General features: G+C 66.2%; 1 protein-coding gene across 10 annotated transcripts in view; it reads left to right on the forward strand.

Moving 5' to 3' along the window:
• The window catches only part of MYO18A (myosin XVIIIA), a 38,524-nt gene continuing 15,970 nt past the window's right edge, over positions 1-22,554 (forward strand). Inside the window, exons 1-22 of one of the 10 annotated variants that reach the window (XM_054209395.1) lie at positions 9,877-10,090; positions 10,987-11,052; positions 11,979-12,037; positions 12,718-13,365; positions 13,584-13,646; positions 13,902-13,979; positions 14,390-14,530; positions 15,035-15,091; positions 15,685-15,772; positions 15,914-16,023; positions 16,100-16,276; positions 16,396-16,606; positions 16,885-17,027; positions 17,586-17,686; positions 17,775-17,838; positions 17,957-18,101; positions 20,219-20,395; positions 20,474-20,564; positions 20,652-20,844; positions 21,370-21,456; positions 22,151-22,292; positions 22,368-22,527. In XM_054209395.1, coding sequence (XP_054065370.1) covers positions 11,016-11,052; positions 11,979-12,037; positions 12,718-13,365; positions 13,584-13,646; positions 13,902-13,979; positions 14,390-14,530; positions 15,035-15,091; positions 15,685-15,772; positions 15,914-16,023; positions 16,100-16,276; positions 16,396-16,606; positions 16,885-17,027; positions 17,586-17,686; positions 17,775-17,838; positions 17,957-18,101; positions 20,219-20,395; positions 20,474-20,564; positions 20,652-20,844; positions 21,370-21,456; positions 22,151-22,292; positions 22,368-22,527 — 2,972 coding nt within the window. In that variant the 5' untranslated portion in view covers positions 9,877-10,090; positions 10,987-11,015. Of the gene's footprint in view, positions 57-5,136; positions 6,230-9,876; positions 10,091-10,986; positions 11,053-11,978; positions 12,038-12,717; positions 13,366-13,583; positions 13,647-13,901; positions 13,980-14,389; positions 14,531-15,034; positions 15,092-15,684; positions 15,773-15,913; positions 16,024-16,099; positions 16,277-16,395; positions 16,607-16,884; positions 17,028-17,585; positions 17,687-17,774; positions 17,839-17,956; positions 18,102-20,218; positions 20,396-20,473; positions 20,565-20,651; positions 20,845-21,369; positions 21,457-22,150; positions 22,293-22,367; positions 22,528-22,554 lie in introns of those variants that run through there. The other 9 variants (XM_054209389.1, XM_054209387.1, XM_054209392.1 and 6 more) reach the window with 9 other exon arrangements.

Here is a 22,554-nt window from a genome sequence, read left to right on the forward strand (position 1 = left end):
CCGGGGCCCGGCACCGCCGCCGCCAGCACCGGGCCCCGTTCCGCCGCCGCCGCCGGGTGAGTAACCCGCCGCTCCCCCACCGCCGCCGCCGCTACCGGGGCACGCACCGCCCGCCGCGGGGCGGGGCGAGTCTGCATCGCCCTCCCGGGAGGGGGGGCCGTGTCCGTCTGTGTGTGCGCGCGCGCCCGTGTGCCCCCCGCCGTTGCACAACCGGGTGTGTGTGTGTGTGTGTGCGTGTGCGCCCCCCCCCCCCCCCCCCCCCCCCGCTTCCCCCCGGTGCCGCTGCGGGGTGTGTGCGTGTGCGCGCATGGCCCGCTGTTGTCTTGCGGCGCCTGTGCATCCCCCGGTGCCTTGCAGTGTGTGCGTGCATGTGTGTGCGCATTCATGTGTGTGCACACACGCGTGTGCCAGCCCCCTTTGTGTCACCTTGGGCATGCCCCCCGTTGCGCCGCGGGGGGTGTTTGTGCGTGTGTCGTGTGTCCCCCCCCGCCCCCGCCTCTCCCCGCATTGCACTGCAGCACCTGTGTGTTTACCGCGCCCGCTGCGGGGTGCTGGGGGTGTGCGCGCCCCGCCGGGGGCAGCTGGGGGTGCTGTGGGGAGCAGCCAGGGTGGGCGTGCGCCCTCTGCAAGGGGGGGGACAGCCAGCCTGTCCCTGCAGGGTGCCCCATGTTGGGTGCCCCAGCCCTGGGTGCCCCGGCACCCGCAGCAGCGCTTCCAGGGAGAAGCTGCCGGCCTGGGCCTTTCCCAGGGGAATTGCGTCCGAAGCCATTAGCCTGGCTGACCATTAACCACGTCGCCGCTGGGGCTGCTGGCACTGGCACCTGGGTCCCGTTTTGGGGTGACACAAGGGAGGTGGCCTTGCAGCAAGCTGCTGTGCTGGGGGGTGGCGGGGGCTCGCGGGGCCTGTGGCCGCGGCGGCGCCTGCCTGCACGTTAATTTGCCCGGGGAGGAATATATAGAGCGGCGGGTGAGGGCTGGGACGCACGTCCAGAAATAGTGTGGTTTCCAGGCGGCCTGTGAGATGCAAATCGTCTGGTCAACGAGAGCCGGAGCTAAACTTAGGGCAATTATAGAAAACTGTGGGCCCGTGGCAAGTGCGCAAGGGCACGCAGCAACCCGGGTTCCCGCACCCCAGGCTGGCCCTGGCACCCCGGCACTGGGGGACCCCCACTCGGCAGCACCCATTGCCCTGTCCCCGGTCGGGAGCCGAGTGTTCCCACAGCGCCTGCGCCAGCACTGAACTTTGCCCGCTGACGAGCCACAGCTCAGCCCTTCACCTTTGCTGTGGGCTGGGCTGTGGGGGGGGTGTTCAGGCTGCAAATTTGGGGCCAGAAATGGGTGGTGGGGAAGGCGTGTGCCCAATGGCAACAACCCACCTGTCCTCCCCTCAGCTGGTGACTAAACCCCCTTCCCGCTTTCGGTCCTACCCAGCAGAGCCTGGCAGCGATCGCTGCCCTGTCACCTCTGTTTTGTAAGGACTCTCGGGCTGTTTTATTGCCCGGATTTGGGGCGAGGCGGGTGCCTGCACCCCACGCACGCACCCTGTGCACCCTTCTCGCCTCCGCTGCCGACCCAGGGTGACGCTTTGAAGCCAGGCTGGGTCCTTTACTGCTGGACACGGGGTTCCCGCAGCAGGAGGACCCGAAATCCCGCTTTGGAGACAGCCTGGCGGCACATCCCAGCTGTGACTCGGGTAAATCCGGAATTGTTTTCCTCCTGACGCATCCCAGCATTGTCCATAAGGGCCGGCATTGCAGAGGGATTTGGAAACCCCCTAAATTTCCTTGTTCTCTGGAAAACTTGTGTCCGGCAAGGAGGCGAGGAGCCATCGCACAGGTCAGTCCCCTTTGCCCTGTGTGGGAGCTGGGCTGACCGCTCGGCATCGCTGCCGGCAGCACCCACTCCCTGACGTGGCATCGTCCCCGCCTGGCCGGGTACAGCCGGGGCGTGGGGTGGCCCAACATGGTGTGCCCGAGGAGGTGACAGCCGCCAGCTTCTGTGCCAAAGCGGTGGGCGAGCGCGGCCCTACGGCCGGCACCGCGGCGGGGAGCAGAGCTGGGAGGGCAGGCTACCGGGAAACTTGCGCTGCAGGTCCCTGCGCAGGGAGCGTGTCGGACGAGATTGCGTCTCGGGGAGGGAAGGAGTGGCCCGGAGTTTCAGTGAACGCCTTCCTCCTCGCCTGAAACTCCCTGGCGCCCTGGCGGGGACACGGGGGCTCATGGCCGTGGTGAGGGGATGAGTTGCATTCCCCCTGGCTTCCCCTTGGGTGGCTCGGGGAGGGCTTTTGGGTTTGGGGTCCTTGAGTTGCGTCTCCCTTTCTGTCACCTGGTCCTTCCAGGGTGACATCCACTGTCCCCCGCCACCCCAGGTGTCACCGCAGCATCCTTGCGTGTGATCCCGGGGTGCAGCCGGCGCCTGTGGGCGCCTCTCCCTCCCCTGTCATGGCTCATGCACGCCACTGCCCTGAACATGCCTGGCCATGGGTAATCCCGGAGCGAGCCCGGGCTGAGTCAGGGAAGGCGCGTTGGGTCTGATTCAGGAGCAAGGAGACGCTCAGCAGCCGCCTCACGCTCGCGGCATCAGGCTGCGCCCATCCGGCATCCCCGGTGCGTGCCAGAGCCTCCAGCGGGAGCCTCCCCTGGGAAAAGGGAGAAAACCACAATGGCATCCTACATGTGGTGGGGATGCTGGGGTGTCTTTGCCCCAGGTCACGAAGCTCCTGTCCCTTGTGCCCTCCTCCTGCCAGTGCTGGCCTTGCGTGGGGCACACGTAGCTGGGCCGCTGGCTGCCAGCGCTGCCTGATTAGCGATGCAGATGGTAACGCTTGTTCCCCCTTTTTGTTGAGCGTACAAAGGCCGGGAGGGAGCGTGTGTGTGGGGGAGAGAAACCACCGAGGACAAAGAGCGCATCGGCCGCCTGCCTCCCAGCGCCTCCACTCTAACCAGCACCTGGCCAGTGAGCGGCTCTGCTCCTCAGGGTTGTCCCCCCAGACCCGGGAAGGGGTCCCGACAGCCCCCTCCCTGCCATGGGGTGAGCGTGGGGTGCTCCTGGGGGTGCAGCCCTTTCTGCATCCCCCTGGCAGCACTGCTTCGGGGATGCCCAGGCAGCTGGGCGTACCGATGTCACGGCGGGGGAATGGGGATGGGTGCAGGTGGTTCCCTTCCTGCCATTGTCTGTGCTGAGACCCCGGCACCACCGCGGAGGAGCCAGTGGAGAGCAGCCCCCACGACGGTGTGGCCACGGGGCGTTTTGCCAGCAGCACCTGCTGCAGATAATGGGAAGGAGCTGCACCATCCCCAGGCTCAGGTCAGTGGTCACCCTGCAGCCGGTGTTTCTGGGAGAGGAAAAAGGAGCTGGCTCATTTTCCTGCGATTTTGGGGTCCTGCCCAAGCCCAGGTCCTGGCTGTGGGTGTAAGAAAAGCCTCGAGCGCTGCAGGGGAGGGCAGACCAGACAGAGCTCGGGACTGAGCAGTGTGGGCAGAGCCTTGGCAGCCCCTCTGGCCATGGGCAGGAGGCTCAGAGCTGGCAAACGCAGCCACCTGGCCGTGCTGTGTGCCTGACCTTGTCCCCCCGACTGCTTCCCCTCACCGCCTTGGCTGTGTCGCGTGTCTGGGGCCGGCACTGTGCCGTGGCTTGTAGAGCCCTGCCCTTGCCTGCCCTGCGGCCCGGCCTCTCCCGGGCACGTGTGCTCCTGCCCGGGCCCCGAGGGGCGATGGCGTTCGGGCAGTCCCCTGCCATCCCCTGACCCTCTGTGGCTTTGCCAAGGGGAGGCTGGGTTCCCCGTGTCCCACTGGGTGCATTCAGGGACGGCAGGGACAAAGTACGTGCAGCGAGGTGGCCCAGGCAGTGGTGGTGATGCAGCCCCCATGCTGCGCTGGAACGAAGGTGCAGCTTGGCACAGGACGGCATGGCATCCGTGTACCCCAGCGTGCCCGCAGAGCCCGCACTGCCAGTGTGGGGCAGCGCTGCCTGTCCCCGTGGATTGCCCAAACCTCGTCCCCGCTCTTGTCGGAGAGCTCTAAAGCAGATGCTTCGAACGCGGGGAGTTTTCCTGTTGTCCTTTGTGCCGAGGTTAAGTTCCTGCGCGGCTTCCTGCCCCGTTATATATAGCTGTCAGCCCGTCCTGTGCGGCGCTGCCAGCCGGCTGCTCCAGTCTGGAGTTGTTTATCCACAGCCCGAGCACTCCATGGAAGCCGAGGGGGGCTGCTGGGCACCCGTTGCCCCAGCAGCAGATGGGTCCTATAGCAACCCCACGCAGGGTGAGGCTGTGGGTGCCCCCGGGTGCTGGGTGCACGTGGGGTTTTCCACCGTGGGAGGGGGGGCTGGGGTTTCTGCTGGGCTGCGGTTTTGCCACCGGCTGGGTGTTCCCCCCCTGCAAGGGATGCTGGAATGAGAGAGCGACTGTTCCTGGAGGTCGCTGGCAGCGTTGTCACGAGTTTCTACGTTGTCCAAGCTAAAATTAGACACTTATCAGTGTTTAGGAGGGATGTGATTTTACAGGTTCCTGTTTATTATGACAGCCTTCGCTTAGGGCTGTTTCCAGCTCTCTCCCCGGTGGGGACGCTGCCCATGGCTGTCCCGCGCGGCTTTGCGGTTTGCCGGGGCTGGGATGAGTGGCAGAGGCGCCTCTGTTTCTTCGACAAGGGGCTTTTGAACCAGCGGGAGAGACGCCTGTGGTGCCACAGCCGGTGGGGATGGGCAGTTTTGCCCGGGGAGCATCCATTCTGGCGGTAATCGATGCAAATATAGCCGGGATGCCTTCCTCCCCTGCCCGCCTGTGCTGCTCTGAAACTGCTCCCGAGCTGCTGGAGATGCTGGGGGTCTTGCCCGCTGTCAGCCCCGGTGCTGGCATGGGGATGCTCAGGGGTGCCCAGGCTCCTTGGCTTCTTTCAGGGCATCCCTGGGGGTGCAGGGCCACCCTTGCTGCATCCCTGGGGCTTGGTGCCCAGCCAGGGCAGGGACACGATGCCCGGGGCAGTCTCACAGCCCCACAGTGCTGCTGTCCCTGGGGAGGGTGGGGACGCTGTGACGTGGCTTGGGGCTGGGGACGACCCGTACGGTGGAGTGGGGGGTGGTGGGGTTGGTGTTGGCCATGCCACTGTCTGATGGTGCCTTTGTCCATCTGTCCTTCCGCAGGCAGGCGGCCGTGCCGTGACCAGCGCCCCGACCCAGCACCCTGCCACGGGGGCGAGCACGCCCCAAGCCCCCGTCCACCATGTTCAACCTGATGAAGAAGGATAAAGAGAAGGATGGGGCCCGAAAGGAGAAGAAGGAAAAGAAGGAGAAGAAGGAGAGGATGTCGGCAGCCGAGCTCAAGAGCCTAGAGGAGATGAGCATGCGCCGGGGCTTCTTCAACCTCAACCGTGCCTCCAAGCGGGACTCCAAGACCCGCCTGGAGATCTCCAACCCCATCCCCATCAAGGTGGCCAGTGGCTCGGACCTGCATCTCACAGACATTGACTCCGACAGCAACCGGGGTAGCGTCATCTTGGACTCGGGCCACCTGAGCACGGCCAGCTCCAGCGATGACCTCAAGGTGGACGATGCCAACTTCAAGGGCTCGGTGCTGCAGCGGGCGGCCAAGTTCGGCTCCTTGGCCAAGCAGAACTCCCAAATGATCGTCAAACGCTTCTCCTTCTCCCAGAAGAGCCGGGATGAGAGCACCTCGGAGACGTCCACCCCCTCCGAGCACTCAGCAGCCCCCTCTCCGCAGGTGGAGGTGCGCATGCTGGAGACCCAGCTCGCCAAGCAAGGGGTCCCCCTGGGACACCCCCGCACCTCTCCCACCGCCTCCCTGCGTGCCAGGGTGCCGGAGCTCGTTGGCAAGACTTTCCCTGCCGAGCTGCGGCTGCCCGCCGTGGTTCCCCCGCAGCCCCCTGCCCCACGGCAGCTGGAGCTGCAGAGACGCAACACAGGTGATTTCGGCTTCTCCCTACGCCGTACCACCATGCTGGACCGGGCGCCCGATGGGCAAGTGTACCGGCGCGTCGTGCACTTTGCCGAACCCGGAGCCGGCACCAAAGACTTGGCATTGGGGTTGGTGCCGGGTGACCGGCTGGTGGAGATCAACGGGCGAAACGTGGAGAACAAATCCCGGGATGAGATTGTGGAGATGATCCGTCAGTCGGGGGAGACGGTGCAGCTGAAGGTGCAGCCCATCCTGGAGCTGAGCGAGCTGAGCCGCTGCTGGCTGCGGGGCGGCCAGGGGACGCGCCGTGCTGCCTGGGATGTGAGTAACACTGTTTGCACCGTGGGGCTGGTGCCCTGGGTTTCTGATGGCCGCCAGCGTCCTCACAGTGGGTGTCTGGGTTGGCAGAGGCCATGGGAATCAGCGGGTGCTGGGGCTGCTCCGACCGGGAGCGATGCACAGGGAGGAGCAGGAGGCTGTGACGGGGATGCAGGGGCGATGCCTGCCCGTGCCCAGGGCAGCAGAGAGGCTGCAAGGGCGGGTTTGCATCAGGGCTTGCAAACTGGCACCGGTGGATTTTGCCCCCTGAAATGCCCATCGCGCTGTTGGGTTTGGTCTTCCTTCTGCAGGAGGGGCTCCGGGAGAGCCCAGCTCTGCCTTGGCTGGGGGAAGTCTGTCCCTGTCCCGTCACTGAGGCAGCACGGTCCGGCAGAAAACGGAGCTTTGCTCCTCGCTGCAGGGAAATCCCTAACGTTGCTTTGCAGGAGGGGCCCTGCCTGCCCCACTGCCTGCCCCGCTGCCCACGTCAGCCTCCCCATGCTGGGATCCCTCCCCGGGGACCCAGGAGGGCAGTGCAGTGTGCGGGGGGACGGGAGCTGCCGACAGCGTGTGCAGCCCTGTGTGCGCGGCTGGTGCTGTATAAATAGAAACTTAATGGCTGGGTGACCCACATCTCGCGTGTGAGCCACCCGGCTCCGCTGACCCTGCCGCGGGCTAACCAGCATCCTAGCCGGCCAGCATCCCAGCGGAGGCCCCCAAATGCAGACAGCCTGCAGGGCTGGACCCCCTCCATGGTGGCAGGGGCGTGCAGCAGCACGGCGTTGGTTTAGCTTATAACTGGCCTTGTTTAGTGTATTTTTAAGCTTTGCCTAGAGACAGGAGGGTGCCTGTGCCCGCGGAGCAGGTTGTCTGTGGCGAGGAGAGCCGTGCTGAGCGCGGCGGGGCCCTGTCCCTGTGGGGCGGTGGCCGGGATGAAACAAGGGTGGCCGCGGTGCAGGGATGCCATGGCAGTGGCCGTGGGGCTCCATGTGCTCCCCGAGCAGGCGCCGGCACCGCGGGGTGGAGTCTGCGCCGAGCTGAAGCGGTGGCTTTCCGGCACCTCCTCCCCGGAGCCCGGCAGGCGTCACCGGGCAATGCTGGCCATGCCGCTGGGATAACGCCAGGCCGGATAACTCCGTGGGGCTGAGGGGCCGTGGGGCTGGGGGGCGCGTCTGCCACCCTTGCTGCAGCGCGCCGGCATGGGAGCAAGTGCCCATTCGATGCCAGCGTGCGGGGGCCAGCGAGGTGCTTGTGCCCACCAAGAGCGCGCTGCTGTGGCTGAGAAGGGGGAAGAGGGGACGCCGGTGCCCTTGGGGCTGCGGGGGAGAGGCTGCAGTGTACGGCCTCACGCCGCTGGGTCCTGGTGTGGTTTGATAGCATCAGCCGGAGGAAAGCAGCCAAAGGGGTGGCAGTGACCATGTTTGTGGTATCTTTGGGTGCCACCACAGCACGGGCACCTCCCGGTGCAGGATGCTGTCCTCCTCCCGTGTGGTGCAGGGCTGCACCGGCGGGATGTGCCGTGGCTTTGCCGGTGCTCGGGAGCTGAGGCTGCAGTGCAGGGTACGGCCAGGGCTCCCTCACCCACACCACGCAAGGTGCCGGCGCACAGGGAGGCCCGGCTCTCCCCCAGGCCCCGCTAAGCTCCCTGGAATGTTTCTGGTCCTAATTTAAATAAAAATGATCCTTTTTGAAACAGGAAATTATAGACATATTTTGGGCTGTTGCTCTGGAAGCCCCTCCCTGGCTGGAGCAGGACGGTGCCGGGCTCCCTCCATACCGCGGGGGGTTTAACCCTCTCGGCAGGGACCGACTGCAGGGACCACCCTCATCCCCGCAGACCCAGGCTGCGGCCAGGCAGGGCAGCACCCGCCGTGTCTGGGGGGGTGTCTTGGTGCTTTGGGGTGCACGGGGGGGCTGGCTGGTGGCACAATGTGGCCAGGCATCAGGGACTGAGTGGAACCACCATCCCCCCCCCGCCCCGTGTCCCAGCTTTCCTCCCGACACAGGGTAGCCGGACTGGCTCAGCTCTGCGCTTGTATTTATTTATTTACCGGCGAAATTCCTCTGGCAGGGCCCAGGCGTGTGCCGGCCGGGCAGAAATATTCCAGAAACGCATCTGACTGCTCCAGCGCTTCGATGGGACCACAGGCATTCGGTGGCTGCGCTGGCAGACCCCACGTGCCATGCTCACCCGCCAGCCATGGGCATCCTGGTCCCTGGAGGTCTCTGTCCCCATGGTGCAAGGCCACCGTGGCACGTGTGGCTGGGTGCCGGCTCTTTGCTGTCCCACCAGAGGACTCCATGGGGAGGTGAGGGGACTTGAGGGTCTGTGAGACTCCCATTGTGCTGGAGGCGCTTTCTCCTTTTGTCCGCGCTTCCTCCAGGGGGAAGCTCTTGGGTTGGCTTTTCCTCTGCCTTCACCATAGGGGTGGTGCTGCTGGGGTGTCCCTGATGTGAGGGTCCCCGAAGGGCCCTGGGCAGGCAGCTTGTGTCCCGTCAGGCTCCTCCGCAGGGTTGGTGCATCTCCGCTGAAGTTCCTGGTGGAGGAATGAGAGGAATCTGCTGGTCAGGCAGAATCACTGCTGTGGCTGCATGGCTGCACTGGGCGTCCCGGTGGAGGTGGCCCAGGGGAGCCGGGCTTCTCACCGATGGGTGGCTCTGTGCCCTGCCACGGGGATGCTTGGGACCCCCTGTCAAGGCAGGACCATGTTGGATTTCCCGGGTCTGCGTGGGTTTGGCTTGACGTGGAGGGGGCTGCAGCAGTTCTGCTTGCCAGGGCCGCCCTCGCCAAAGCCTTCAACCTGCTGTCAGAGGATGTGACTGCGACAGGCTGCAAAACCTGGCGTTAACGTGGGCCAGGAAGGATGTGTCCCAGTGTTGGCAGCCCTGGCCCGGGGATTTCCAGCCCACCATCAGCACAGCCCTCCAGGTCAAGCCGGGACCGCCAGCTCCCCCCAGGAGTGCTTTTTGGCTCAGGGCAAATCTGCGTCCCTGGGGTCAGGCAGGGACCTGCACAGGCAGCAGCTGGGGATCCCACCGTCCCTGGGCGGTCACCACTTCTCCTCCATGCCGCCGGCGCGCCTGGCTCCCTGCCACCGGCCTCCTCCCGGCAGCCCCTGCGCCGGGAGGCCCCCGGCCCCTCGCCCGCCGCCCCGCTCCTGCTGTTTCCAGGGAGACCTTGGACCTCCGGAGGCAGCTTTGCCACAAAAGCAGCTTTACTGTGGGCTACCACGCCGTGCTGGGGGGCTGCTGGGCTGGCACACTTCCGTGGTACTGGCCGTCGCCTCGGGATGGGGGGGCTGTCCATCCCCGGGGGTGTTTTGTGGGGCTGTTGTGTTCATGGGAACGCAAAGAGAGGAGCAAGCGGTGTTGGGGCTGCAACGCCCAGCACGATGCCGGACACCCCGCTCCGACACCACCACCCCGCAGCGAGACCCCGGGGCGCAGGAGCGTGCAGCCCCGTCCCTCGTGGCACACGACCCTCCCTGGCTCCCCCCAGCCCCGTGTCTGCGCTCGGCGTGGGGGCGTCTTTCCCCGCTCCCCCCAGGGCGGGCGGTGGGACGGAGGCCAGGCAGTTCCCCCCGCGGCGCCGGGCTGCCGCCAGCCCACATCACTTCCTCCGGCGGCGGCGGTGGTGGTGGTGGTGGCAAGGCCCTGCTGCCCGTGTGTCCCCCCCCGGCGCTCCCTCCGGCTGCTGCGCGCGCCGGCGAGGCCCTCGCATTCCTTGGCTATTTTTAGGGTGGCCCTATCAGCCCAGCTGTCCCCGCGCCGTTGGCTGCCGCCCCGCGCGCCTCTCCCACCGCGCTGCGCCGCGCTCGCCCCGGCAGAAACCCCGCTCCCGGCTCGCCCCGACCCTGCGGTAAGGTAGGGACTCCCAGCGTGACCAGCGTGGCACGGGGGAACATGAGGGGGGCACGTGGGGGTCAGTCCTGGCATTGGGGTCGGGGGCTGCGAGGCTGCTCCCACCCCTGGGGTGCTTTGGTGGCTGGGGGCTGTTTACTGCAGCTCCCCGGGGACCCCGACACCGGTGCTCTGCGGGGACTTTTGGGGCACTGCCAGGCTGCGTGGAGGTGGGAGCGCCATGGGCAGAGGGTTTGGGGGCTCTGACCCATGGGCAAATTTGTCTCCAGACCCCCGTGCCCAGCCCGTACTCTGGGTGCTGGCGTTTCACGCTATGGTGACGGGGGGGACAGGGGACCCCTCCGGGACAAGGCGACATGGCCCTCGACAGGCAGGTTGGTTCGGTGGCTGGGTGCTCCTCCGTGCCATGCCTGGCCCTGGGAGGGGGGGTTCTCCCTGACCACCCTCTGGGTTTCGGAGCGCGGCGCCAGCCGGGGCAGTGGGTCCTGCTGGGGCTGCCCGGCCGCTGGCACAGGGTCAGGCTCAGAATAAACCCCGGCTGTCAGGGCGAGCAGGGCACCGGGGGCAGAAAATATCCCTTCCCTCACCCTGGCATTTGCTTACTGCATTGGGCTGGCCCGCCCCAGGGGGAAACTGGGGCACAGTCCTGCAGCCTGACTAAAGGGGCTTTTTTTGCACAATGAGTTTTGTTGGGTCTCAGCCTGGCCACCTGCCTGTACCCACAGCCCTTCTTGTAGGCACTGCCTGTTCATACGTTGAGCAGGGGCAGGGGGGCTCAGACCCCCATTCTTGAGGGTCCTGGGCTCTCCGGGGCTGGCAGGGAAGGGCACGTGCTCGTACACGGTGCCATGTTTCAGCGTCCCAGCCCTGGCCCGTCTCACCTCTCCCTCTCTTCCCAGCCAGGGCTGCGGCTCCATGAGACATCGCCATGGCGTTTTCATCCCGGTTTGCATTCTGGGAGCAGAAGGGAAGTCTCTCGCATGTTTGCCCACACCCCACATTCGGGTCACTCTGCCGCACGCTGCCAACCAGCTCCCCCAGTTTGCCCAGCGCCACGTTCGGAACGGTGCTCCCAGCCTCTCGCTGCGCTGCCACGCCAGGGGCTGCGCTGAGCAAACGGGGAGCTGCCCCACATCCCACCGCAGCACAGCTGCGGTCACCGACGCGGCCACGCATGCAATTACTAACACCATGACTAACAACGACCGCTTTGTGGGTGGCTGGTGCAGCCCCTAACACGGTGTGAGCCACCTCGGTGCCATCGGCCGTCCCCGAGTGCTTGCAGGAGCTGTGCGATGGCGAGTCGGGGAGTGTCACCCGTGGGGTGCAGGACTTGCTGCCGCCGCGGTGCCACGGCCCAGCCCTGGAGCTCAGAGGCACGGCCTAGGGCAGGGGAGGGCTTGGCTGCCCACCCCCCCAGAGATCCCTGGTTGCCCCACTCAGCAGGGAGCTGGCCCGTCCCACGGTGCGGCTGCCACAGAGATTAGCTGGTGACACTTAAAACGTGCTGTGACACCCGGCGGGGTGACGTGCAGAAAGGCAGAGCCCCCGCGGGGAGCGGTGACGGGGCTCTACGTACCAGCTTACTCACTGGCTGCAGGCGAGGAGGGGGCCCGGGCCAGGTGGGCAGAGCGCTTTCCCCCTTTGGGGTTTGCCATAACTGGGGTGCATTTCTGTGCTTTCCCCCACTTTTTTTGGCCTCTGAGAAGCCTGGAAGGACACATGTCCCTGTGGCTGCAACAGGCTGCAAATTGTGGCTGTTTCATGCAGCAGCCTCCTGCCCCCCGGCATGGAGTGATGGTCCCGGTGGCTTTTCCCACTACCTATGGCTTTTCCAGCAGCAAGGCCCGGCGGCAGGCTGAAACGTGCTCCTCTTGTTTGTCTGACCCTCAGGTCAAGGACGAGGACAAATCCTTAGCTGTGAAAAGACCCGGGAAGGAGGATGGGGCTGTAAGTGTCGCAGGGCACGGGCAGGGTGGAGCTGTGTCGGGGATGGGGCTCGCCCTTTGTGGGGACAGACCCCGTGCCAGAGCTTGGGGACATCACAGAGGGTCGGGGGCTCAGGATGCCCCCTGGCCCCAGTCCCTGGGGAGTGCTGGTGGCCGCTGCAGGGCAGCGCATGGAGGGTGGTGGGTGTTTTTGGCAGGGATGCCCAACTGTCGGCGCACAGCGATCTCCCCCACTCCGCCTCCCCGGGGTCTGTCCCTGCCCTGCACACGCCGGCAGGACAACGGGTCGGTGCCCACCCCACCGTTACAGCGCCGGCTCCCACGCTGCCCGCCAAAGGTGTTGGCGGAGGAAATCTTGCAGCTGGCATTGTGCATTGCAGAGAGGCTGCTGGTACCCTGAGCACTGAGTTTTACCCCCATCCTGGCAGCCCGAGGGTCGATGGGTGTGGGGCCGGGGAGGGCACCATTGCTCCCAGTCCTGGGGTCAGGTGGGGGGCTGTAGGTTGGCTGGGGAAGGGGACTGGATGCTGCGTCCCTCGGTGCTGAGGTCTGGCCGGGAGCTGTGCTCCTGCAGCAGGGCACGAAGCCCCAGGCATCACCGTGTCCCAAGCAGAGGGTGCTTGCGGTGGCAGGCGCTGCTCCGCCAGACCTGCGCTCACACTGGTGTCGTTGTGGCTGCAGTCAGAGAGCCCGAAGGATGCGGCGTCTGCACCCCCGAATCCCGAACCCACAAATCCTGAGCCCCCGAAGAGCCCTGAGCCTCCCCCCGGGAGAGGGAAGAGCCCGGAACCGGTGCTGAACGGGGCGGCCGTGAACGGGCTGGAGGGTCCGGCCACCGAGGCGCAGGGGGACGATGGCCAGGGGCTGTCCCGCCGCAGGGTGGTCCGGGTGGTGCGCAAGGTGGTCCGCAAAGTCCTGCCGGGGGAGGACGCTGGCAGCGCCAAGGAGCCGGGGCGAGATGCCAAGTCTCCCGAGCCAGTGCCACCCCCCAGGAAGGAGGAGACGGGCCGTCCTGCTGTCCCGGCTCCCCCGGCCCCGCCGCCTCCCCCCACCATGCCCGCAGCCCCCACCAAGCCGGAGCCCAAGGATGAGATCTCAGCAGGGCTCAAAACCCTCATGGCGAAGGGCAAAACCAAAGAGCACCGGCCACGGCTCCGGCCAGGGGACAAACGGGAGGAGAAGTCCCCCAAGCCGGCTGGGGGGGACGCGAAGCCGTCCCTGTCCCCAGGCACTGAAGCCAAGCCGGAGCCACCGGTGCAGCCTTCGGGAGGGAAAGCGGAGCCAGCAAAGGCACCCGCTCCGAAACCCACCGCCCTGGAGAGGCACAAGGTACCGGTGTGTGCACGGCGGGGGATGCTTTAACACAGCGGTGGGGTTGTGCCACCCGGCGCGGCATGGTGTGAGCTCACCCGCATGGTTTGCAGTGGTTTTTGGGGTGTGCAGTGCTGGGTGGGGGGCTCACTTTTCGGGACAGTTGTATGTTCTGCGGCCGCCCCATCATGCTGCACCTTATCTCCCCCCCCGCCCCCCCGGCTCATGCGGAGAAGAAGCTGCAGCCCGTCGAGAAGCGGCCGACCCCTGCGAAAACTGCCCCGGCACCCCCCCAGCAGGTGTGTGGGAGTGGGGGCGCGGGTCCCTGGGCAGTACGGGGAACCCACCGGTACCCCGGCTGTGCCAGCCTCAGTGCTCGCAGGTCTGTGCCAGCCTTTGCCCCGGTACCTGCCCCGAGTGCCGGCGGGCTGCAGGGCTGGAAAAGGCTCTGCGATAGCCCCTCTGCCGCCTGCGAGCGCAGGGCTGGTGGGGGCTGCAGTGCCGGCGGGGGCTGCGGGGCGGCCGGCCCGGTGCTAATGGTGCTCTGCCTCCAGGCTGCCCCCGGCCTCGCGTCCCAGCTGAGCCCGTCGGAGGAGGCACAGCGCCGGCTGGAGAGGATCTTCACCGCTTCTGTAATTCCAGGGGTGTTGGTGCTCACGTGCCGCCCAAACAGGCACAGGGACGTATGGGCAGCGCATGGCTGCCCTGGCCGTGCCGCGTGCTCTGCACGGGGTGATTGTACCCCTGTGCCTGGCCACCAGCCCCAGGGTCCCTCTCTGGGTGGCACTGGCAGTGGGGGATGGGTGACCGGGGCTGCCGGTGGGTTTGGGATTGCTGCCCAAACCAGCAATGCCCAGCAGCCCCCGCTGGCAGCATCCCCGTGGCAGCTTGGGCACGGCTGCCCGTGGCTGAGGGGTTGCCCAGGCAGTGCCGTGGGGGTTGTGGCCGTGCTGGGGCCCCGTGGCGCGTCACGGTGTTGCTGCTGCTCTCTGCCTCTCACCCCTCTCTTCTCCTTTCTTTCCTCCTTCCTCACTGCCATTAGCTGGACCCCGCCGCCTCCGCCTCGGCACCCAGCCAGGTACCGTACCCCTGTCCTCAGGAGCCCTCTGCCTCCGCCAGCGACCCCCCGCCATCCTCTGTCTGCCGCTGGGCTGGCGTCTGCGCCCGCGCCTCATGCTGGAGCGTAAGGCTTTCCCCGTCCCGCACTGCTCCGTGGGCTGCCACGTCACCCATGGGGCCGGAGGGCGCCGGGGCGGCCGGGGCTGGGTGCCTGTCCCCAGCGGGGCGTCCCGGGAGGGTGCTCTCGGTGGAGGTGGCACAGGTGGGGCGGGCAGGGGTGCGGAGCAGGACAGAAAGGGGCAGAGCACCCGTCACAGCAGAATGCATGGCTCATGCCGGAGCAGCCATGGCATGCAGTGGTGGCCAGGCTTGCAGCGGGTCGGCACGGTGGTCCCCAACCACGGGGGCTTAGGCAGCGGGGTCTTGTGGCCGGTGTCCTTCTGGGCTCCGTGCGTCCCCAGCGTCGCGATGGACATGCCATCCAGTGGTGGCCCTCACCAGGAATGCCCACGGGGTTTGGCACAGCGGCACTTCGCTCCCTCTTGCTTCCCCCCGCCGCTTTCTGTGCTGTCTGCGGGGCAGAGATTAACTCTTCTCGCCTTCACACTCCGTCTCTCGGCCTTGCCAGGGTCAAGCGGACGATGCCCCGGCAGCCCCCTTTGGCCCCGTCCCTGCTGCAGCTCAGGTTTGGCTTTGGAGCTCACCCTGCTCCTGGGTGACAGGGACATACCCGCTTGCTGGCCATGCCAGCCCGGCATTTCCCATGCCGCGGTACTCTGCCATCACTGTGCTGTGTCCTGTGTCCCTCCATTATGTCCCTGAAGTGTATCATGTGTCCCTACAGTGTGTCCCTACAGCATGTCCCTGCAACATGTCCCATGTCCCCACCGCATGCCCAGTGTCCCTGCATCCCAGCACGTGGCTGGCATGGATGCCCACTCTCTGGGCTGTGGTTTGGGAGCTCAGCCCCTCCAGGCTTGCCCAAGGTGGCCATGGTGAATGTGCTCGTGGGCCACTGTGGCTTTGTGTCTGCCCCGAGCTGTGGCAAGGGCCCTGGTGGTCTCTGCAGCCCCGAGCCCCCTGGGGTCCCTGGGGGGGCAGCGGGCAAACTGGGAACACGTGCCGGGAGGGCTTGGGGCTTGTGGAAGGTGGCTGTGGCTGCCCGGCATGTGGCCCTGTGGCCAGGCAACTCTGTTCCCTCCAGCCCCAGGGATGTGGGGAGGGGACGAGGTGGGGGGCAGATGACCACAACCACCCCATTGTCCACCGGTGTCACAGGCCAAGACGGAGGAGCAGATAGCAGCTGAGGAAGCCTGGTATGAGACCGAGAAGGTGTGGCTGGTGCACAGGGATGGCTTCTCCTTGGGTGAGTCAGGGGTCAGCCTGGTGCCACCAGGACACAGGGTGCCCTGTCCTCCCCATGGCCAGCAGGCCCCCCGTGACCTGGCTACAGTGTCCCCAGGGGGCTACTGGCCCAGCCCCGCTGAGTGTCCTGTGCCCCTTGCAGGCAGCCAGCTGCGGCCGGAGGAGGGCAACCCCCTGCCCGAGGGCAAGGTGAAGGTGAAGCTGGACCACGATGGAACCGTCCTGGAGGTGGAGGAGGACGATGTGGAGAAGGTAGGGCCTCAGGGTGGGGGACGGTGGGGCAGACCCCCGTTCCCCGCCTGACGCCCCCCCCCCTCCTCGCTGCCAGGCGAACCCCCCTTCCTGTGACCGTGTGGAGGACCTCGCCAGCCTCCTCTACCTCAACGAGTCCAGCGTGCTGCACACTCTGCGGCAGCGCTATGGCGGCAACCTCCTGCACACCTACGCCGGCCCCACCATGGTCATCATCAACCCGCTGAGCTCCCCCTCCATGTACTCCGAGAAGGTGACCCTGCTGTTGGGGGGGACTGGAAGGGACCGGTGGCTGGGGGCTGTGCCACCGCGCAGAGGGAGCCAGTGATGGTGGCAGGGTGCTGACCCTCGCCCGCTTCCCCTTCTCCCCAGGTCATGCACATGTTCAAAGGGTGCCGCAGGGAGGACACGTCCCCGCACATTTACGCGGTGGCCCAGGCCGCCTACCGCAGCATGCTGATGAGCCGCCAGGACCAGGCGGTCGTGCTGCTGGGTGCCAGCGGCAGCGGCAAAACGACCAACTGCCAGCACCTCGTCCAGTACCTCGCCACCATCGCTGGCAGCACCGGCAAGGTCTTCTCTGGTGAGTCCCCGGTGGGGCGCGGGGTCCCTGTGCCACCTGCGCACGCGCCTTGCTTTGCGGTCACAGCCCCCAGCAGCCTCCAGCACCCGGCGGTGGCCGGACACACGCCACATGGCACGCGTTCACCTTCTCACGCCGGTCCCTTTACCGCGCTCTCGAGGGCTGCCGCGGTGCAGAGCACGGCACAGCAGCAGCAGCGCTTGCCCTGGCAGCGGTGCCGACTCGGGCCGCCCGCCACACAGCCCCTGCACCCCACCGCTCCGCTTCTCTTCCCGCAGCGGAGAAGTGGCAGGCTCTCTACACCATCCTGGAGGCTTTTGGCAACAGCAGCACCGGCATGAACGGCAACGCCACCCGCTTCTCCCAGATCATCTCTCTGGACTTTGACCAGGCTGGGCAGGTGGCATCTGCCTCTGTACAGGTGAGGTGGCCGGGGTGGCTCCCCTGAGGCACAGGAGCCAGTCTGTCCTCACTGGGGTGGCCCCCCCTTGGCACGAGAGCTGGTCCATCCTCACCAGGACATTTCTTCCTGGCCACACACTAGCCCGTGAGCTCTGCCGCAGACCCCTGCCAGCTGCCCGGCCGTGCTCACAGCGCGTAGCAGCCAGGCACCCCACTCTCATAACTTGTTCGCACCCAGATGTGCACAGATCAGACCGACTCCCCATCCTTGCTTGAATTAGCCCCGATATCAGGGTGTCTTTCTCCCAGACGCCGTCCTGGTGTGATAACAGCAGAGCCCTTACAATTCAAGAGGGCTGCTTCATGCCCCTGTAGTAGCATCTCCCAGGAGAGAAGATGCTCAGAGATTGCTTGGATGATGTTTGCATTCTTATGATGCCCTGCGGCGGGTGGGAGACCCTCATGTCTCCGTGAGGACCCTGGGCTGGCAGCAAGGATGAGACTGGGGTGGGCTGGGGGCCATCTTGGTGAGAGTGGGGCCTTTGGGGATGGTTCCCAACTCTCCCATCTCTGCCAGACACTGCTGCTGGAGAAGCTACGTGTCGCCAAGCGCCCGGCCAATGAGGCCACCTTCAACGTCTTCTACTACCTGCTGGCCTGCTCCGACAGCGCCCTGCGGTGAGCGGCGGGGCGAGGGCATGGCCTCTGGCCTGGGGACTCGCCGGGGTCTCCCACACGGGGCCAATCTCGGTGTTTATCCCTGCAGGACCGAGCTTCACTTCAACCACCTGGCAGAGAACAACGTCTTCGGCATTGCGCCCCTCTCCAAGGTCACTGCCATGGGGCTGTGGGGGGTGTTGTGGGGGGGACAGGGTTCCCTGGCCCCTTCGGGTGCTGGGGGAGGCAGAGTTGGGCTCCCACACCGATGGCTCCCATTGCTCTCTGCAGCCGGAGGAAAAGCAGAAGGCGACCCAGCAGTTCAACAAGCTCCAGGCTGCCATGAAGGTCATGGGCATCTCCGGCGATGAGCAGAAAGCCTTCTGGCTCATCCTGGGGGCCATTTATCATCTGGGGGCTGCAGGGGCCACAAAAGGTAACAGAGCTGCTCAGGGCTGGGAAGCGTTAACGAGCCGAGGCTCGGGGCTGATGGCTGCATGGGGTCCCGGAGTGATCGCCAGCACCTTGGCACCTTGCAAACGGCCCCCCTGGTGTGGCCAAGCCCTGGGGGGGGTGTTTGCGGCTATGTCAGCTGAGGGACAGTGACCTTCCACCCCGGGTGCTCTGGGGCACCCAGCTTTGCCCCCTTGGTGTTGGGGTGGTCCTGCTGGCTGGTGGGAATCAAACATCCTCAGACCCTGGGCTGGCCCCTGCCAAGGTGGGGGCCTGGGGACCTGGCTGGGGCTGAGGGAGTCGAGGGGTGCGTGTGTCCCCTGTCCCCAGAGTAACACCTCTCCCCCCTGCCCTCCCCGCAGAGCCGCTGGAGGACAGAGCTGGTAATCGGAGCCGTGGGGGGCTCTGCTCCGGGTGGTGTCGCGCGGTGCTGGTTTTGGGGCTGAAATGGGGGCTTGGGATGCTGCTGGTGTGCCGGGACCGACCCTGACCCCCAACTGGGTCCTGGCCGCCCCAAATTTGCCTGCTGCCTGTGAGGACCCCCCCCGTCCTGGTCCTCTTGGCACCATTGGTGGTGTGGGGCAGGGCTGCCCTGGCACCCAGAGCTCCCTGTGGGCCACAGGGCTTGCTCTGACAGGCACCGGCTTTGCTCTCCATGCCTGGGGGGGGTGAATTTGGCCTCGTGGGGCTGCTCTTCTCCCCCTGGGGCTTTCACCTTCCCTCCACGGTGCTGGGAGCACCCGCTGTGTTGCACGCTGGTGAGGGGGCTTGGGCACGGCACACCCGAAATGGGCACCTGGAGCTGGCGGCTGCATCCAGGGAATTTGCAGTCCTGGGGAAAAAGATGAGTTTGGGCTGGGGAGGGAGAAGACCGGAGGGGTGTCGGGGTTGCAGCGGGGTGCAATGCTGGTCCATGGGGTGCTTCGAGGCACTAGAGGGCAGCAGGGCCCCGCTGCAGCCACCCAGGCGGGATGCTCCGGCTGCTCCGGAGCCTCTTCATGGGGGCCTGCTGGGGGGGAAACCCAGATCCTGCTTGGGGGGAGCATTCCCGCATCCTGCTCGAGGGGAGCATCCCAGCCCCAGCTCTGCTGCTCCTGGAGCATCTCGTGGGCCCTGGGGATGCTCGGACCCAGCTCAGCCACGCCAGCCCCCGTTTCTTTGGCCCCTTGATGTTTGTACTGGGATGGATCTGGCAGTGGCTCCCCATGCTCGGAGCAGAGCTGAGCTGCTCTCCACCTGCTGGGGCTCACAGGGGAAGGGTCCCCACGCTGGGTCGCAGCGTCTCACTGCGGCGTTGCCTTGGGGGAGAGCAGGCTTGGCATGTGCGTGGCGTGGCGGTGCCTGCGCGTGGCATGTTTCGGCAGGAGGGCGTCCCCGAGCCACGTGTCCGCGCTGTCGCGTGCCGTTGTTTCTAACCCCTGTCTCTGTTCGCATGGTGCATGCTGCCCTTTTGCAATGCAGACGCCGATGAAGGTAAAGACCTGTTCTCCGCGCGTGTCTGGCTTCCCCCTCCCACTGCCTTCCCACTGTCGTGTCCCTGCGTGTCACCATTAACCTGCTCCCACCTCCCTTCCCCTCCCCCGGCATCCGTGTGCTTGTGTCCGGTCTGTTCTGAGCAATGTGATCTAGTGGGAGGTGTCCCTGCCCATGGCAGGGCGGTTGGAACTACATGATCTTTAAGGTCTTCCAACCCTTTCCAACCCTGACAATTCTATGATTCTGCCGTGTCGCGGCAGGGCTGCTCGGTGCATGTGGCCGAGCAGAGACATGTCCCTGCGCTGGGGTGGCTCAGAGCCCCGCACCGTCGCAATCCCCAGGGGTCCCCCGGCAGTGGTGATGAGGGGTGACCTCCACTTCCCGCCCCACGGCGTGGCTCTGGGTTCAGCCCTGCAGAGGCACAAAGCCGTTCACGCCCCGTCTCCTCTAATCAGACCCCAAAACACACTTCCTGGCCCTCCAGCGCCAGCCACGTGCTCCCACAGCGCACAGCATCCCCAGCTTACTCTGGGGGACCCTGAGACAGTCCCAGGTCTGGCTGGAAATGCCCCCCATTTGAGGGGACATCCCGGCCAGCGCTAAGCTCCCTTCTCCACCCTCCAGCCGGGAGGAAGCAGTTTGCACGGCACGAGTGGGCTCAGAAAGCCGCCTACCTGCTGGGCTGCAGCCTGGAGGAGCTCTCCTCCTCCATCTTCAAGCACCAGCCCAAGGGCACCCTGCAGCGATCCACCTCCTTCCGGCAGGGCCCCGACGAGCCCCCCCTGGGCGACGGCGGCACAGGTAGAGTGAGGAACGGTGGGGACAGCGGGTGGCCCCGGGGTACACCGGGCTGGGGACACTCAGCATTGCCTTGGCCAGGTCCCAAGCTGACGGCGCTGGAGTGCCTGGAGGGCATGGCGGCCGGCTTGTACTCCGAGCTCTTCACCCTCCTCATCTCCCTCCTCAACAGGTAGATGCTGGGGGGCTGGGGGGAGAGCCGGGGGCAGGGGCCTGGCAGCACCCGCTCACCCCGCCATGTCTCTTTTTCCCCCCACAGGGCGCTGAAGTCGAGCCAGCACTCGGTGTGCTCGGTGACGGTGGTGGACACCCCCGGGGCGCAAAACCCTGAGCTGGCAGGGCAGAGCCGGGGGGCCACCTTCGAGGAGCTCTGCCACAACTACGCCCAGGAGCGCCTGCAGCTCCTCTTCCACCAGCGCACCTTCGCCCGCGAGCTGGAGCGCTACAAGGAGGTATGGGGGACACCTGGGGCTGCCATGGCCTCCCTGCCCTCCTGCCCTCCCTTCCCCTCTCTGCGCGAGCATCCCCTATGATGTCCCCCCAGTTTCTTACCCCACAGTCACTCTGGACCGTGTCCAACCGAAGCCGCTCTGACACGATGCTCGACGAGGCAGGGTTTCCCCAGGGCTCCCACCGCTGGCGGCGCCTTTGCCGGCAGCTCTGGCTCCGGCCAGGAGTTTTGCTGGCAAACATGCCAGGTTGGGAGGTGATGGGGTGGCTGTGGGTGGTGGTGGTGGGAAACATCACTGCTGCTGCTCCGTCTCGGCACCGATAGCCCAGGGGGACCCCTCCACGTGTCCTGGTATTCCCTCGGCACCTGGCATCGCTCTGTGCCATGCAGTGGGATGGTGGGACACTAGGAAAGCCCTGCCTCCTGCCTAGACCCCATTGAGACCAACACCCTGACCAGCTGCCGGTCGCTATCGCTGCTTCCCCGCCGAGCAGGCACTAACTGTGCTTCTGTCCCCCCCTCACAGGAGAACATAGAGCTTGCCCTGGCTGATGCCGAGCCCGGATCCTCTGACTCTGTAGCCGCTGTAGACCAGTCCTCGCACCAGGCACTGGTAAGCACCCACCGTACTTCCTCGCGGCCGCATCACAGCAGTTTGTAGCAAGAAGCAGCGGCCGGGCGGCTTTCCTGGCCCTTTGGCAGTAGTTAGTGAGGGCAAGGAGAGGGGCTGTCCTGAATGCTTGGCATGAGAGTGCGGCTGCAAGCGTGTGTGCAGCCCGCATCCCTGGCACATCCCCTGGTACGGTGTCCCTCTGCCACCCTGTGAGCTGCCCATGCCGTGGGAAGGAGGGCGAGGAACTCTTGGGTGAAGCCTCAGGGTGCTCCAGTCCGTGGGGTGCACCAGTCCCCAGGGCGCTCTGGTCCTTGAGGTGTTCGGGTCTCCAGGGTGCACGGGTCCCCAGGGTGCATAGGTGCACCAGTCCCCGGGGTGCTCCTGTCCCTGCTGGGGGAGGCTGCAGAGGCCAAGGGGGGCTGTAGTGCCAGCCCTGTGCTGGGTTTCATCACACCTGAGCACAGCGTTTTCCACCCCAACGAGCATCTCGCTGCCCGGAGTATCACGCACTGACTCTTTCCCTGCTGGGTCTCCATTAAGCAGGGGCCCTGTTGCGTGGTGCCGCTTTGCCTTGCTGCGTCAGCAGCCAAGGTTGCATGCTCCCCGGGTGGCCCAGGTCCCCCTGTGTCCTCCCACCCCTGTCCTGGGGGACACCGGTGTGCCAGGACAGGTGCAAGCGCAGTGTTGCCCACAGGTCCGGTCGCTGGCCCGCACGGACGAGGCACGGGGGCTGCTGTGGCTGCTGGAGGAGGAGGCACTGCAGCCAGGCGGCAACGAGGACACCTTGCTGGAGCGGCTCTTCTCCTACTACGGCCCCCAGGAAGGGGTCAAGAAAGGTCAGGGGGGGCCTGGCACCGTGTGCGTTGGTGAAGCGCAGGTCCTATGCCCATCGGTGCTGTGTCTCCCCGCAGGGCACAACCCACTGCTCCCCAGTGACAAGCCCCGACACTTCCTCCTGGGTCACAGCTCGGGGACCAACTGGGTGGAGTACGATGCCACAGGCTGGCTCAACCACGTCAAGCACAACCCGGCCTCCCAGAATGCCTCCGTCCTGCTGCAAGAGTCGCAGAAGTGAGTGGCGTCCTGGGGTGGGGGCAT

This window comes from Rissa tridactyla, chromosome 7, assembly GCF_028500815.1.
Source record: "Rissa tridactyla isolate bRisTri1 chromosome 7, bRisTri1.patW.cur.20221130, whole genome shotgun sequence".
In the NCBI taxonomy this organism is placed as follows: domain Eukaryota; kingdom Metazoa; phylum Chordata; class Aves; order Charadriiformes; family Laridae; genus Rissa; species Rissa tridactyla.